At 41.8% G+C, this 17,566-nt stretch overlaps 1 protein-coding gene across 7 annotated transcripts in view; it reads right to left on the reverse strand.

Annotated features, from left to right (window-relative positions):
* Window positions 1-3,094: 3,094 nt before the first annotated feature.
* GPATCH2 (G-patch domain containing 2) overlaps window positions 3,095-17,566 on the reverse strand; it is a 138,097-nt gene continuing 123,625 nt past the window's right edge. For 5 of the 7 annotated variants that reach the window (XM_077339574.1, XM_077339590.1, XM_077339538.1 and 2 more), the window contains one exon: window positions 3,095-8,108. In XM_077339574.1, coding sequence (XP_077195689.1) covers window positions 7,939-8,108 — 170 coding nt within the window. In that variant the 3' untranslated portion in view covers window positions 3,095-7,938. The remainder of the gene's footprint in view (window positions 8,109-17,566) is intronic. The other 2 variants (XR_013231363.1, XR_013231369.1) reach the window with 1 other exon arrangement.

Raw genomic sequence — 17,566 nt, forward strand, 5'->3', positions numbered from 1 at the left:
TGCGTTGGTTGCCAATTCTGTACCACATCCTAATTCTGTCAGGTGGATTGATAAATGGTTGACTAATCATACCCAAAGGGTATTTGTTAATGGTTCAACATCCTCTTGGAGAAGAGTCACAAGTGGAGTGCCCCAGGGATCGGACATGATGCCTGTGTTGTTCAGCATATGATTTGGATGAGGGATTAGAGAGGATACTTATTAAATTTGCAGATGATACTAAACTGGGAGGGGTAGCAAACACAACAGAAGACAGAATCAGAATACAGGATGATCTTGATAGGCTCGAGAACTGGTCTAAACGGAATAAAATGAAGTTCAATAGGGACCAATGTAAAGTTCTGCATTGAGGTAGGAAAAACCATAGACACCAATATAGGATGAGGAAGACTTGTCTTGGCAGTAGTATGTGTAAAAAGGATCTAGGAGTCTTAATAGAGAATACATTGAACATGAGTCAGCAGTGTGACTTGGTGGCTAAAAAGGCAAATGGGATTTGGGGCTGTATCAAACGGAGTATCATGTCCAGATCATGGAAGATGATAATACCACTTTACCAGTTTGTCCCTGGAGAGCCAGTTTGGTGTAGTGGTTAGGAGTGCGGACTTCTAATCTGGCATGCTGGGTTCGATTCTGCAGTCCCCCGCATGCAGCCAGCTTGGGCTCATCATGGCACTGATAAAACTGTTCTGATCGAGCAGTGATGTCAGGGCTCTCTGTCTCACCCACCTCACAGGGTATCTCCGCCATGACCTTCCTCCAACCTTAAAGTGAAATAGAGGCCCCCTGGCCATCTTTGGAGAGTTACTTCAGATAACTCTCACTAAATGAAGTGGACAGGATGCTAGCAGCAACAAGGCCAACCACTTGCCCACTAGACTCATGCCCATCATGGCTCCTAAAAACAATAGATATAAGAACAGGGGCCCTCCTCTGGGAAATAATCAACCTTTCCCTCTCAACAGAATTCCCGAAAGGATTAAAACAAGCAGTGGTATGCCCGTTGCTCAAAAAACTATCCTTGGCCTTGCAAGAACCTGACAACTACTACCTTGTCTTGCATGTAGCATTTCTGGGGTAATTGAAAAGGTCCAAATATCCTATAGAACAGTGGTCCCCAACCCCCAGTCCGGGGACCAGTCCATGGATCAGTCAGTACCGGGCCCCAGCTCCTCCTCGTCCTCCTCCCCAGCTGCTGTCTCAGGGGCTGCCATGCCATTCTGCCACCAGCTCACCTTTGGTACTCTCCGTTGGCCACCATGGCTGGGGCTCCCCCTCTGCGTGGCACTGCACAGCTACTGCTGGTAGCACCCCCCAGTGGGCCAGCAGGAAAGCAAGTGGAGCAGGGGCTCAGGTGGCAGTGACGACGTCCCTTGGCAAAAGACTACCCTCCCCCGGGGCTCAGTAAAATTGTAAAGAGTTGACCGGTCCCCGGTGATAAAAAGGTTGGGGACCACTGCTATAGAATAGTTATCAGCATTCCTAGAGGAAATGTCAGCCCTTGACCGATTTCAGTCAGGTTTTTGGCCTGGACATGGGGTAGAGATGTTGCTAGCCATCTTGACGTATGACCTCCAGCGCCAGCTAGACCAAGGTGGGTCAGTGCTGTTCGTATTACTAGATCTCTCATCAACGTTCGACACAGTTGATCATGGGCTCCTAGCTCACCGTCTAGCAGATGCTGAGATAGGGGGAACAGCCCTTAAATGGATGATTCCCTTCCTCTGGGGTTATGGACAGAGGTAGCGATAGGAGAGTATCTAACCGTTGTGAGCTCACAGGTAAAATCTCACAAGGAGCAGTCCTCTCTATCTTATTTAACATCTTTATGTGCCCTCTGGCTCAGCTGGTGCAGAGGTTTGGGCTGGGTTGCCACCAATATGCGGATGACACCACTCTTCCTCCTGATGGATGACCGCCCTGACTCTTCCCCAGAATCCTTAGCCATATACCTGGAAGAAGTGATGAAATGGAGCAGTCGTCTGAAGCTCAACTCTGCAAAGACAGAGCCCCTGTGGTTAGGTAGGAAGGGACCATGGGAGGAAGCGTGCCTGCCCACCCTAGATGGTGTGCAGCTCTTAGTGGCACACTCTGCCAGGAACCTGGGCGTGATCCTGGATGTTTCTCTTACAATAGAAGCCCAGGTCACAAAGGTAGAACAGCTGGCATTTTACCACCTCTGCCAAGCCAAGCTACAAGCACCCAGAGCATCTAGCCACAATGATCCATGTGACGGTCACCTCTAGACTGGACTTCTGCAACTTGCTCTACACAGGCCTACCTGTATCCCTGATCTGGAAACCACAACTGGTGAAGAATGCCGCGGCCAGGATTCTCACTAAGACATCATGGAGATCCCACATCTGGCCGGTATTTCAACAACTCAACTGGCTCCTAGTTGAATTCCGGATTAAGTTTAAGGTTTTGGTAATCACCTTTAAGGCCATACGTGGTCTGGCCCCAGTCTGAGAGACCGCCTCCCTGCCTATATCCTCCACTCTACCACCTCCAACTGGCTGCGGATCTCTGGCCCCAGAGAAGCATGTCGGACCTCAACAAGGGCCAGAGCCTTCTTGGTCCTAGCCCCTACCTGGTGGAATGAGCTCCCTGAAGAGATCAGGGCCGTGCCCAAACTTCCACAATTCCGCAGGGCCTGCAAGAGGGAGCTTTTGCTTGAGGCTGACTGAAACATCTACAGGTCCCTTCAACCCCCCCCCCTCCCCGACTGAAAAATTGAACTTACCCAGGGATTGCCAGTGTTATTATTTGGTTATAATACTGCTTTAGTTGGCATGAGATGTCATGATTGTTATTATCTGTTATATTGTTCTATGCTCTATGTAACTGTTCTACAACATTTTATATAAACCTCCCAGAATCATATAGAAGGGCGGTATAAAAATCTAAATAAATAAATATATATATACATACCGAGATACATAGATATACATATCTACCTGGATTAAATATTATTTGGTGTCAAAATTTTAAACCACATTTAACAATATTTTAAAATTATTTTTGGTTTTTCCAATGACATAAGCTAGATACATATTGAAACAAGGAAGCCTTATGAAAAAGAAAGACACCAGAATGCCAAATGATCAAGTTTTCTTTAATTTCTTTCTTGGTTTGAAACAATACTTTCATGGACGTTTAGTTTCTTTCTGCCAGTTCAATTTCAATTTTTAAAACATAGCTTCAATTTTAAAAGTCAAAAGACAAGTGGGAAAACAACCACAACAAAGCATTAACAAGAGAACCACCTATATCACAAGATGTGAAAATATTTCTCATTTTAATCACAAATTTGTGCTAGATGGAGGAAAGCCTTACACTGGTTATCTAATGACGCAGATCCTGTATTTTGTTAAATCTTTCTAATGTATTTTATTAATCTTTCTAATGTTCAATATTATGGTATTATTTGGAAAAATTAATCATGTGCATTGTATGCCTAACTGACTTCCCAACTTCCATCCAATGAATACTGAGATTTAGAAGGGTCTCTATTTATTACTATAGTGAAGACAAAAATATCTGCTCAGTCCATTGTTGGTAGATTATGACTATTGAAATACCTCCAGTGGTATTTTTTAATAAGGGCAGCAGTGGCAGCTTTGTATCAGGCTTAGTCCTGTCTTGTAATAAATCAGTCAAAAAGCTGAAGTATAGACCAATTGAACATATTTAGGTTCACTGCTAACATATCTAAACTGTCTCCTTTCCCGCGCTTACCTGGCACATTTTGATCACTAGCTCTATGAACATAAAATAACATTGCAGTAGGAATTGGAATGAGGATGGTAACAAAGTGTGGTGGTGGGGAGGTGGGAACAGTTCAGAGCTGAAGAGTAATTTTCTGTAGTAGGATCCCTGCTATTTTGATCAGTGCACTACCACCTAGATGTACACCAAATTATGGGGATTTATATGGAAATGCAGCTGTAGCTGCATGCCAGCCCCATTTTTTACAAAACCTGGAGTTTGTATCATGTTTTTCCTTTGGCTTTTATTGCTTTTCTATCTGAACTCTTTGGCATCCTTGCCTCCGACAACTGTCTCATCCCTCATCTGATTTCTCCCTTTCAGTACAATTCAGCTCCAACTATCTTAGTAGCCATATTTGGGACTTTTTCCATCTGGGGGGGGGGGGAAAGGCCAGGCCGGCACTTGTATGGCAGTGAGGCTAATCCCAACTTCCACATGACATCAACCCATCCCTGTCCCTGTCCCGGTTTAGGACCTCTGTTGCCCCACAGCAAGGGAACACAGATATTTCCGTGTTCCCTTTTTCACTGCGGGCACCAATGGGGCACAAATACACTGCTCTGTTTTTAGAAGGCCACAAGCTTCATCTGGACATTATCCAGTATCATGGTACTCCCCCTCCCTTCTTCCCAAAAGGTCAAAGGTGACTGATACCAATTGTTTCCTGCACCCCAGTGCCTTCTAAGTGTGTATGACTTGCCAAGCAGAACCTAATGGTCTCAAGATCATGGCCTAAAGCAACTCACCCCTGCCCTGTTTTTGAAATATTCATCCTGATGAAGAGTTCTGAAGAACTCCAAAACTCATGTTTTGTGTCATTTGTCAGTTGTAATAAAATATAGTATATATACCTTGTTTTATATTCTTCTTTGAACTGATGTAGCTATCTGAAACTTCTTTTAAAATTGGATCTATACCCCAACCCCCCATCTCTCAGCTATACACTATTTTTTCCTTGTATCCTAACCAGGTCTGGGTGACCAGACATGCACTGCGTTCTGTGCCAGGTGGTCAGGAGCCAATTTGAACTGAGGCCATGATACATGGGGAAGAGAAAAGACTCAAGCCCACCACGCTGTTTTCCCAAGCCTAAACAGTCCTGGGAGGGGGTATATTTACTCTGTTGTGGAAACTACATGCACTAATGGCTACACATCAGTTTTCTCAATGGGTTTTTTAAAGGGTAGAGATTGGAAAGAAGGTCATTGCTAACAAGACAAATATTACTTTCCTCAGCTGACTATATTTTTTCTACTACAGAAACATAATGATTTTGGTTTGGAAGTAGTAAAGAGGCACAGAATCAACAGTGTTTTCATGAACAACAGCCGTCTCATTTATCAAATACTTTTCCAGGACTTAATTATGACGACTCTTTGCACCTGGCATAGAACTGTTTAGCAATTTTATTCAATTCTGTGAAACTTTCTGTTCCTTTCCTGCTTAATTGCATAACCCTTCTACCTCTTATACCTTTGGGGTGGGGGGAGAATTTTTTTCTGGTTGCTTTCTATCTCTTTCCTCTCAGCATTTGGATTGCTTGTCTCTCTTGGCAGAGGGCTTGCTTTATTTGTTTCTAAAAACAGTTAATGTCAATTGCAGCATGATCCTGCCCACAGTAAATCTTTTTCTTTTGTCCTTCTCATCTCTTGTACATTGTAAATGCAACCTTCACAGACTATTGGTATTCAACCAGTGGGGGTCAGGACCACCAGTTTCATCCTGACCTACAAGTGATGCTACTATTTTCCTTATTTGGATTGTTTAGTACTTTAAGAGAAGAAAGGTGGCAGTGGGGGTATGATAAAACAAGAGAAACACATGGTTAAAAGTTAAACAGTGGGGTCCATATATAGTTTGGTATTGAAAGTCTTAGGTATCCAAAAAGGTGAAGACAATCATTTGAGACCACAGCTTCAATAAGAGCTATGTACAGAATAATAAATCATAAACTGCTTAGTTAAAACCACCTGCAGAAAGGCCCTCCATAGGACATGTGGAGAACTGAAAACAACACAGCATTCTTACTATACCTGACCTCTAACCACATTTATTTAGAAGACTCGCTGAAAAACAAATGTCTTATTTTTTTCTCCCTATTTTCCTTGATGCAGTATTAACTCCTTCCTGTAACGTTTCTTATATTTGCAATGCATTAAAATGTTCCACCATTTATCAGAGCAAGTTCCAATAGCCTAGAGAAGGACTGTAAAAATTAAAATGTAATTAATAAAAACAAAGGACCAGTTTTGTGTGTTAGGTCTATTTTTGTCTTTTTCAAGTAATTATTTGAAATCAGCTTTGAAAAAAGATTATGAGGTTGGTAAAGGAGAACTAACCCTATATTAAAAGTAGAACCTCAGAGATCTGATTATCCTAAACTTCCATCCATTTTGCCAGGTAGAGTGCATCTTGTTAGGCAAGAGGCAGAAAAACAAAAGGAGGGAAGAAAATCTGTGTAGGCTGGTTGTGAGGCATAATGTGGGGGGGGGGCAGCAAATATATTATGGATGCCCCAATGCCTGGTTATTATTCGGTTTTCTGTGCACAAGGCACAGCTGAGCCTGCCACTGTCTTGGTTCCATTTCCTGCTCACTATACAGTGATAACTAATAATGGTATGAAGGTAGAATCCAGGAACTGACCTTTACATGACTGGTCTTTATCTGCTTTCTTTCGTTAACTTTAAGGAGAATAGTGTAAAGCCTTTCTTTCTGGTAGGTTTTGTTTGGGAATGTTGACATAACAACCTGGTGGGATGTATGAAATCTAAATATGGTTGTATCCTGGCAGAGAGTATGTAATATTAAGTCTAAGACAACTACGGGAGGGGGGTCGGTATTGGAATAATTAGATCAAGCTCACATAGCTATTTAAATAAACCTTTACACCACTAAGTATAAGATGGTCTGTTTAATGAATCTGAGCTGTCAGCACAAGAGCAAAATAAAATATTAATCTGAGAGTTATGACAGATGATATTACCAAATCCTTCCCTATACCACCTTTCAGATTGTTTTTTCCCTTTAAGAACATGTAGTCATGAATAACATGTATCTACCTCTTGGCAGCCACCATTTGTCAGCTAAGAATATTTCCAGCATTATTACAAAAATTAAAAGACTCTAGTGAAACCTTATTTAAAATTCACTCAGCTAATCATGAGTCAAGATACACATTCACTCAGTGACTGGGTAAAAGATGACAGCACAATTTGATTAAGATCCTTCTTTTTAAGTGAATAAAATTTAAGATTTTTTTTTTAAAAATCAAGAGCCAAACTTGCTGGACATGTATTTACACATGCTGTAACTGCTGGAAGAGCAACTTGTCATATGTCATGTGTTCTTCATGCAAACTTGCATGCTGGGAAACAACATATGACTATGTTAACTCATCTGCAAATCTTGAAAGGGTAAATCATAACATGTTGGCCTAAAATTGCACAAACTCTTGAGGAGATTGCCCATTAAGGCTGTATAAATTTACATGGAAAACAATAGCAAGATTGCTGGTTGCCACAGAAGCAAGTCTGCCATTGTTTTAATATTGTGAAATCTGTCACTCCTTCATTGAACCTAAGCCTTCCTTATCATGGTAGCAACTTTACACTGAAGCAGTTTCAGTGAACAATCCACTTCTGCAATTAATCTTACCTTTACTGTTGTGGGATTTGTGCAAGATTCCTACACAAGCTCAACTGAAATAGGTGGGAGATGTGTTAGATTGTCTTCATCCTTATTGTCTACAGTAGTAACAAGTAGTTTGCCAAGGGTAAGTCCTTTGTGATAATTAGAACTATAAAAACCATTGTATGAATGAGTGGTGCAAAAACATATATGGAGACAAGGCTTTAGCTTGAGAAATAGAAGAGGAAGAGATCAGTTGGAATTTGGGATACTAGAAACTGGATACTAGAAACACAAAATTAAAACATACAATTTCAAATATTAGCACCGTAACAGAGTTAGGACTCAGATATCTGCACTGCCATAATGGCTGGCCCTTGTGGCTGCAATAGAAAACATTAACACTTCTGTTTTCAAAAGTTACAGTAAGAATCACTGGGGTTTTTTGAGGACAGCAGAATACATTTTTTCCAGTTATTTCAAAGCTAAGGTTGAACATCCGTAGTGATGTCGGAGCAACATCTGGAGTGCCTTTTGGTCAGCTGAATCCAAGTCCAAGTCCCTTTGGCCTCTGGATTGCACGGATAGGCTCGGCTATCCCTTTGCCGTCTGGTCCAAGGCCTGTGCCAGGCGTCCAGCCCATACTTTGGAGCATCCTGTTGCCAATGTTGCTATCTGAGATTGGCTGAGCATTTTCACCTACAAACCCTGTAATTAAAAGAAATATGCAGCATTAATCAGCACTGCCATATGCAGAAAAGCAGGATAATCTCTCCATAAACCGTAAACCTTCTTATTCTCATAATTTATCTAATAGGTTGGTAGAACAGGGTGCCTTTGTACATACCGACCTCAAGGTTTTCCTGCTGATCTGAAAATGCTGTAGTCCTGAACATTCTAGCGCTACCGTTTGGGTGGAAAACTCATATAAATTAAAACCTTGAACAGGCTACACAAATCTCTCTCAACTAATTGAAGCCTCCTAGTAGAAACTTGACCATACTGCAGCCAGGTTGCAACCTATCCTTATAGCCTCAATTATTTCAGTGCATGGCAGCTGTGTGAAAAACCTAGCTTATGTTATCTGCTGCTGTAGTGTGTGGATAGCTGGTTCAAGGGCCTCAGTGTTCAGAGGCCACTTCTTAGTACACCATCTCTAATTTACAGAGAGTATATGCTGGCATAGAGCCTCTTGTGGCACAGAGTGGTAAGGCAGCAGACATGCAGTCTGAAGCTCTGCCCATGAGGCTGGGAGTTCAATCCCAGCAGCCGGCTCAAGGTTGACTCAGCCTTCCATCCTTCCGAGGTCAGTAAAATGAGTACCCAGCTTGCTGGGGGGTAAATGGTAATGACTGGGGAAGGCACTGGCAAACCACCCCGTATTGAGTCTGCCATGAAAACGCTAGAGGGCGTCACCCCAGGGGTCAGACATGACTCGGTGCTTGCACAGGGGATACCTTTACCTTTACCTTATATGCTGGCGTGCTGACAGCAGAATCCAATTTAGGGTAAGGCACAAGTCAGTCTCTTCCAAAAGCATCTGGATATCTGAATTTGTCCTCAGTTTCCTTTTCATGATCTCTTAATTTTTTTTGAAATGTCCTACCCAAGCCAATTAAATGATAGATTATTTCAAAATACTAGAGTTCAGATTCTCATAGGTAAGCAACTGGAACTAAATGCACACTTGACGCCATGTGATGTAGACCAGTAAGATTCCTCCCTGCCTCCTTACAGGAGATAGTCCATTTAAGCCATGAGCTACTGCTCTATGTATGGACTATCCATATCCCAGTCTATGAAACATGTTACTCCCCCATCTCAGGATTATCAAGGGAACGGTACATCTCCTTTCTTCTCGCAAACCTTGAATCTGGAACCTTAGATACAGTTGCCAGACTCTGAAACCTTAGATACAGATACAGTTGTGCAGCTGCTGGAGTCTACTGAGGTACATTGTTGAATCAGTGACATACACTTGGCTTTTTAATATATTTATATATATATATTATTATAACCAGTCTATGATTTATTCTGCTGGTCCATGATCATAATAAATTAATTGACCGTAATACAGGTGAGGTGAGGACTAGTTAGTATTAAATTCCTAATTTACTAATCTTACTGAATCAGGAGTTTGTGCATTGTTATATGTACTGTGCTTATTTTACTGACCTATGCTTGAAATATATCATAGGCATGTATTATGGAAAAGATGACTATTTGCTACATGTTTGCAACTGATCTGTAATAAAATCCTCCTTACCATTTAGAAGGAGAAAAACATGGCAAAGCTACCTGGGAGAAAGCTCACTCTGACCTAGTTCAGTCAGATATATAGGTTTTCAGCCTAAAAAGGATTTTGTATGTCTAACTGGCTCCTATGAACTCAATGGAAGAGAGAGATACAATTTTCGCAATAACAACATTACATTAAATTGAGTTCATGGAGACACAATAGGCTTATACTTGCAATGTTAACAGAAAACTTGTCACAGGAACTATACAGCAGAACAATCTGTTCTTCACAATGTATAACTTCATAAAGTAATGCTTCTATTTTTGTTATCCATCTCACAAAAAAGTGTGCAATTTTCTGTGATTGGCAGGTAATTGGAATACTTTTGTTTTTAACTTAAGTACTTTAATATACAATATAATGAATTTTACTTCTCAACATGAGATATAATTGCCACAGTTTGAAACTTAGAAATTAGGTTCCATTTACAGCTGAAGATGACACTTTGCTATCTGTACTGCAGAACTACTTATTGCTCTTTCTAAAAGCTGATAGAATGTTGCATATTTATGTGGATTAATACTGGATTTGTGTTGCCCAAGCCAGGAAGCTCACTGGGTGAGTTTTGAACTGGTCACCCAAAGTATAACGTTCTTTGCAGGGTTGCTGCAAGGGGATTCCAAGTCCCTCCTGGCAATTGGCAGGGGATGGGGGGACTTACCAGAAGCTACACTGCAGGTGACAAAACTTCTGGTGTGTATGGGAAGTGACACCATCACATTACAACATTGTAGTCACACTCTGATATTAAGGCAAAACTGTTGATATTAGGGCAAAAATGGCTTCTACCATAGCATTTTTGCCCTAATACTGGAGCATCACCACAACATTGCCAAAGTGATGCTGTCACTTTTTTGTCAGGTCAGCACCAGCATAGCCTGGGCCCCTACTGGCCAGGTAATTGGTGTGGGAGGCGGGGCCTGGTGGTGGGGCGTACTCAATTTGGTGGGGGAGGGCTGGTAGCCCTAATTGTTCCTAAGACAAACGCAACATATTAGAACTACAATACGTAGAAAAGGCTGTGGCTCACTGAAGAACATCTGCTTGGCATACAGACAGCTCTAGGCTCCATTCCTTAGCATCTCCATCCAAAAATATCAGGTACTAGGAGATGTAAAATAACTCCACCTGAGACCCTTGAGAGCTGCTGCCAGTCAGAATAGACAGAACTGACTTTGATAGACAAGTGGCTTAAGACAGTTTGTGTCTTCATAAGACCTATGAACAAAAGGCTGTAAGAAAATACTATTTTGCAGCACTGATTTTAAGACAAAGCCATGAATGTATTTCACATATATAGGTACAAATCATATTACAAAAATGCCTCATGAGGAGGTATACAAAAGCATATCCCTGGGTGAGCTCAGACCACTGAAAGCTCAATATAATGTTCAGTGGGCAAAATTGAGTGAGTGTTGCAAACATTAAAAGCAGTAGAAAACTGGCATACATTGACACTAGTCAACTTGCCTTCCAGCTCCTCTTTCTTAGCACAGTCACTTGGCCTTGTGCAGATGAAGTGCTATCCTATTTCTAAATCATGATTATGGTTAGCAATATATCTGAACTTACATGTTTGCTAGCCATAGATTATGACCAGAAACATGTTTGCTAACTGTGGTTTGACACTATCAAAGCCAATATCTTGCTAACCCCAGCCATCTCCAAAGTTGAACGAGAAGAAAAGAACACTTAAGATAGAGAGGAGATGTAAGGCGGAACTTACAAAGCTGCCTTAAACAGAGTTCAAACTTTGGGTCAATCTAGTCCAATACTGCTTCAGGCTGAGTCCTTTCCTAGTTTGCCATCTATAATGCTTTTAAATACAGCCTACCATGTTGAGAGTGTGTGCTCTATGAATGAACTAAGATCCTTATGAGGCAAAGTACATGAACCTGTGAAGAACCTTCAAGTGCAAACCTACAATTTGGCAACTAGTATAAAGTTGGGTTCATGTAGGATGGAATTAAGGGGCCAACATAAGCAACCATAAAAATACCGATCAGAAATATAAATTTGACAGGCACTTTCTAAAACGATGTTGTGAATATGCTTTATCATGATGTAGTCCACCTGAGTCTTCGGAGATGGGGTGGAAAATTAATACAATAATAATTGCAGGAAGATATTTTTATTTGGCTGATTTTGAATTCTGGACTCTGTTTAAAGCAGCAATTACTTGAAGCTTATTTTTTGCAGTTTTCTCTGCCATCTAAGACAAAGAACAACCAAGGCCATTGATTTGATTTAAATTGAAAAAGGTAGTATTTTCACTGCTTTTACTTAATATTCATTTTATAATTAAAACACACTCACTTTGGAACATCAAAAAAAAACATATGTCAAAAGACCTATTTTGAAGCCCCAACAAAGTGCATCAGAGCAGAACATCAGTCCTGGAAAGGGTGCTGTGACTTCAGGGGGTAGTTTACACATGATCTACACTGAGGATTATTAACACCAGTTGTTACTACCAAGAAGAAATGGAGTTAATACCATTTGTAAAAGCCAATGAGTATTTTCAACTGCTTTACAGGAGGGAAAGAGGCTTTGTGATAAGGAGAAACAAGTTACAATTAACATTGTCTGCTAATAATTTGCTGCTGTTTCTGTGGCATGAAGAGACTTTTAGAGACTGCCAAAGTTGATTGCAACTATAACAATTACTGCTTGATTTGTCAAATGAGTGGTCAGATCACTGGAGTGGTTACCATGATACAAATAAAAGGAACGTATTCCAGCTACTTCCATTGGCAAAGCAAAGTTCAAGAATTCCTGCAAGTACACCAGGTGATCATAGTAAGTTAAACTATACAGTCTTGTCATTTTATCAATGCACACGCTCACTCTTTCTGAAGAGAATCCTTATTCATGCAAATGGTTTAGACACTTAATATAAAGCCCATAAAAGCAAAAGGTAATAAAGTTTGTACCTAGTAAATCAATGCATTCATTTTCAAAAAAAAAGAAAGAAGAGAAAACAAACCTTGCAATTCAATTTTTATTTCAAAATAATATTTATGATGTCATTAAAGGTAGATCTCTATGAAAATTAAGGCATGTAATTTTTCTCAGCAGCTGTTGGAACAGGTACATTCTGGTTAAACAGAGCACTAGCATTCAGTGCCATACCCTTGATTTTACAGGGATTGCCATGAATTAATTTAATTCCATCTGTAAGCTAAAAATCAGATCAGAGGTCTAATGCTGCTGCAGGCTTCACATCTGTTTAATCGTTTTGGAATACAACAGCTTGCCTTAGTTTAGGTTTTATATTTGCTTAATATTTAAGAAATAGCACCATATATACTGTGGGATGAGTATATCAAAGGATTTACATTAAGCATGGCAAAAAAATTCAAAAGTTTGTCCATACCTTAATATTTCTATGCTTTCTTTTTAAAAAATTAAAAATAGTGTGTGAGTTAAATATGTTACTGGCAACAACAGAAAGTACAGTTTTTGCTATGCAAAGACTGGCCAGACTGAAACTGAAAAGCCTTCTTTCCTCTTATGATCAAGGACATTAATGTGCAAGTTTGTTAACCAGTCTACTGTCATATCCCACTTTAAGGTAGAGGTCCCCAACATGGTACCCTTTGACAACTATGTGCTTTTAAAAAGAGGGCAGGGCACTTGCACAGCTGGAGTTCTGATTGGTCACTGGAGATCTGACTGACTGGGCAGATAACAGGAGAGCAAAACTAGCACTGTTGTAACAGTTGATGCTGTAAAACAAGGTTGCTGTGCAGACACACATGGGGACTGCACAGACGCAGGCCTGCCATGGAAAAGGTTTCAAGCTTTGTAATAAGACTAGGAACGCCTCTCCTCCCTCTGGTGTCTTCCCACCCAAATGATCACATGACCAGGGGGCAGGGTGCTAGTCCAGAGCACCCTGAAATTAAGGTTCTGGAGGGTTTACAGTGTGGCAGGAGGGAGAGATATGTGTTTGCACAGAAGACCACTCGATGAACAACAATTACAGGTAAGTTTTCAGCTTTGTGGCTTCTGTGCAGCCCCACATGGGGAGATTAGCAAATTCACTGAGAGGAGGTGGGTATGAATCTCTCAAAGGAAGGTAACTAGGAGGACCACCTCCGAGACAATTGCGGAATATCACAATTGACTGTCAAGCATAACTGTCTTATAATAGAGCAGTGAGTATACAAATGTCCCAATGTGACAAAGAAAGAAAAACAGCATTCTTTCAAAGAAAGCCATGATATATGAAGTGGCAATGAACAGCTCTCCACTCAGAACAGAGTATAAGAGCCTCCACCAGTTCATAAGGATGGGTGCATGTGGACACTGACCATGTGTGACATTAGGAATGAGAGACAATCTCTGGTAGGGGATCCAGACCAGAGCATCAGCTTGTGAACTTCATTAATGGAGAGGGCCTAGGTTAGCACCACCAGTGTTTTCAAATCAAAGTTAGACGTACTACATACTAACGAGCCCTATTTGAAATGAGCACCAAAGAAATCTCAAAATAAAACAAGGAGTTATAGCTCCATTAGTGGCCAAGCCCATTGCATTCAGGAATACAACAGGTGCTAAATTAGGAGGGTGGAGTGGAAGAACTCTGCAGATGGCCTCCCCGTCCCCCCAGGACCTAGAAAGGCAGCAGGCAGCTGTTAGGGAAGTCACTGGCAGGGGCAGCTCTTACACGGCAGGGATCTGCAGCCTCCAAGTCTCAGAGGGAAGGAGGAGGAGGGGGTGGTCAGGAGAGGGGGACGAAAGGCATTTGGCTGGCCACTGGACAGACAGGCAAGCCGGTTGGAGGAGGAGGCACTCAGCGACAGGAAAGTCTCCCTGAGTGGGTGTTAAGCGCTGAGTGGCACTTAAGCCATGAGACATGCTCCTCCTCCAAGGCTTTACCAGAAATATTAAGTAGAGCAGATTTTGTAACACCTTCCTTTTCTGTCAGGGGCCTCTGTCACTGAGAAACATCATATATCCCTTACAAAGACAATATATTCTTTATGTCCCCTTACCCCCAGATATATAGCTGTGCAGATTTCCTTGAAAGCTGCACAGGGCCGAATTATGGCGCATCATACCCAGCACACCATTTTTCCTTGCCTCATCACTGAGACACAGATCTGCATATTGTCACTGCTGCAAATAACTCAGTGCTGTGATTACATCCTTTCCTGCATTGTGGCAGTATCCTCCCACCTTTCTAAAGGACAAGTGTGACATTTTTCACTGCTACGTGGAGAAGTTTCTCTACTAAAGGTGTAACAGGGTTTGGACCATACTTAAGCTGCTGATTAGGTTTTGTCTGCTAGCTGGACAACTCTCTGACCTTTTCCTTCTTTGATTTTTATAGGTGTTACAAAATGGAGGTATACCGCTGTAATTTTGATTTAACTTACTAATGGAGATCAGTTCCAATACTCTGAGTAGAGTTCTGTGCTAATTCACTGGCCGGCAATAAGGCTTTCCAACAGTGTAGCCATGATTATGTGGAGTGTCTGCGCTAGTAATGGGTGCTTAGTATTCTAGGCAAAAGTAGTGGTGTGACCAACTGATTTTGCAAAACACCAAAAGTCACTGGGAAACACAAGTCTACAGCATGGACTCCACAGTATAGGAAGGAGACCTCTAAGATGACAGTAAGTTACAGAGAGTTGCAGTTGAGGAAGCCCTCTGAAATAAAACCAGTGCTGAAGCCACTGGAAAGGTGCATGTTCCAAAAAGAAGTAACCATCTTGGTAAAATAAGGACTGACTCGGTCAGGTTCCCTTGAAAAGGCACAACAACCACCCATCAAAGGCTTATATGGGCCCTCTAGGAGCCTCTTGTGGTGCAGAGTGGTAAGGCAGCAGACTTGCAGTCTGAAAGCTCTGCCCTTGAGGCTGGGAGTTCAATCCCAGCAACCGGCTCAAGGTTGACTCAGCTTTCCATCCTTCCGAGGTCGGAAAAATGAGTACCCAGCTTGCTGGGGGTGGGGGGGTGGGGTAAACGGTAATGACTGGGGAAAGCACTGGCTGTATTGACCTGTTGTGCAGAGTGGTAAGGCAGCAGACTTGCAGTCTGAAAGCTCTGCCCTTGAGGCTGGGAGTTCAATCCCAGCAGCCGGCTTAAGGTTGACTCAGCCCTCCATCCTTCCAAGGTCGGAAAAATGAGTACCCAGCTTGCTGGGGGTGGGGGGGTGGGGTAAACGGTAATGACTGGGGAAAGCACTGGCAAACCACCCCGTATTGAGTCTGCCATGAAAACGCTAGAGGGCATCACCCCAAGGGTCAGACATGACCCAGTACTTGCACAGGGGATACCTTTACCTTTATGGGCCCTCTTGAATGCTGTTCACTTGTAAAACAATAAAGGCATAGTACCCAATGAAAGGGAATACTTGAGTCATACTAGTGGAAGCTTTCAACAGGAATGGAAGAGAGACTGTCTATAGGAAATGTTGAGAGATCAGTCAGCTCAACAGCCAAACAAGACACAGTCTAAAGCCATATAATATGGGCCTAGTCCTAGGCCTCTTCAGGTTCACACTTGAATACATGAATCATTTGAATTATAACATTTTTGTTTTTGTGTCCCATGTGTACTACCAGCCTGAGTATAAAATTATGGGAGACAGGCAGGCCCCCACCCTCCTTAGAGATGGTGGGGAAGATCTTGAGTCTGAGCTGAGCATGGGACACGAATGAGAAAAAAAATAGTGAAGGAAGACTTGCGTACAAGACAGCAGCCAAGTGAATAGCTAATCTCTATAGAGTAAATCTCCCTGGAGGAGAGGCAAGAGTGTAAAAGAGCCTTTCATTACTAGGGACTCTTTGAGTAAGAGATGGCAGCAATGGGATGTGGCATCTTACATAGCAACCTTTAAACATCACGGTATGTGAAGAAGGGTAAGAAATAGTGACTAAAGGAACTGAGAGCAGATGTGTTGTAGCCTCACTGGCAGTCTTCACGCAAAGGTTGGATACACACTTTTCTTGGATGCTTTAGGATGCTTAGGGCTGATCCTGCGTTGAGCAGGGGGTTGGACTAGATGGCCTGTATGGCCCCTTCCAACTCTATGATTCTATGATTCTATGATTCTTTAGGGTTCTTGTTTTCTACACTAATTCCTAGCATAGATTAAGGCAGTGTAAGCAGGTTGATTAAAAAAACACAGCTTTGTCATGTACATCATCAACATAGGTTGAGAGATACAGTGGGTTAAGTTTCATTCAAAGGGGAATAATAAAAAGGCTGTATTGACCTGTTGTGTCACAACAGGTGAGCTGGTGGAATGAGCTCCCGGAAGAGCTGCAGGCCCTGCGGGAGCTTTCAGCTTTTCGCAGGGCCTGCAAAACGGAGCTCTTCCGCCAGGCCTATGGGTGAGTCTGGGCTACCAGGTAGATGTCTAAATTAGGGAGTTTTATAAAAGCAATTCCACAAATCTTCATTTATACAGGTATGTAGTATGGAAAGTTCAACATGCATTTAATCTGTGAGTTCTATTTTTGACATACTCTTTTTTTAAGTCCTTGGCACAGCCACAATAATCTTATCTGATGGACTATCTGAGCTCTAAATAAGTATTCCTATATATTTACGAACAAGACAGTGATTTGGATGTAAAATGAATATTTTGATGTTAGCCCATGAATGCATCTGTTGCAGTAGGTACAGTCTTAGAGGCATTTCCTCTAAGGTGAAATGATTTTACTAAGATGGCTAAATGAAAGACTTACCATAGGAACCATAAAGAGCAAGGGCACCTCCTTACACAAACAAAAGGGAAACCTTTTGGACAGATCAGAAACAATCTGATGTATTAATTGAGTAAATTCTGCAGCCCTAAATTTGTTGAGTATTCGGTTGTAATCTAAAACAAGGAAATGTTTATCTAGAAGAG

Source organism: Paroedura picta, chromosome 1, assembly GCF_049243985.1.
Source record: "Paroedura picta isolate Pp20150507F chromosome 1, Ppicta_v3.0, whole genome shotgun sequence".
NCBI lineage: Eukaryota > Metazoa > Chordata > Lepidosauria > Squamata > Gekkonidae > Paroedura > Paroedura picta.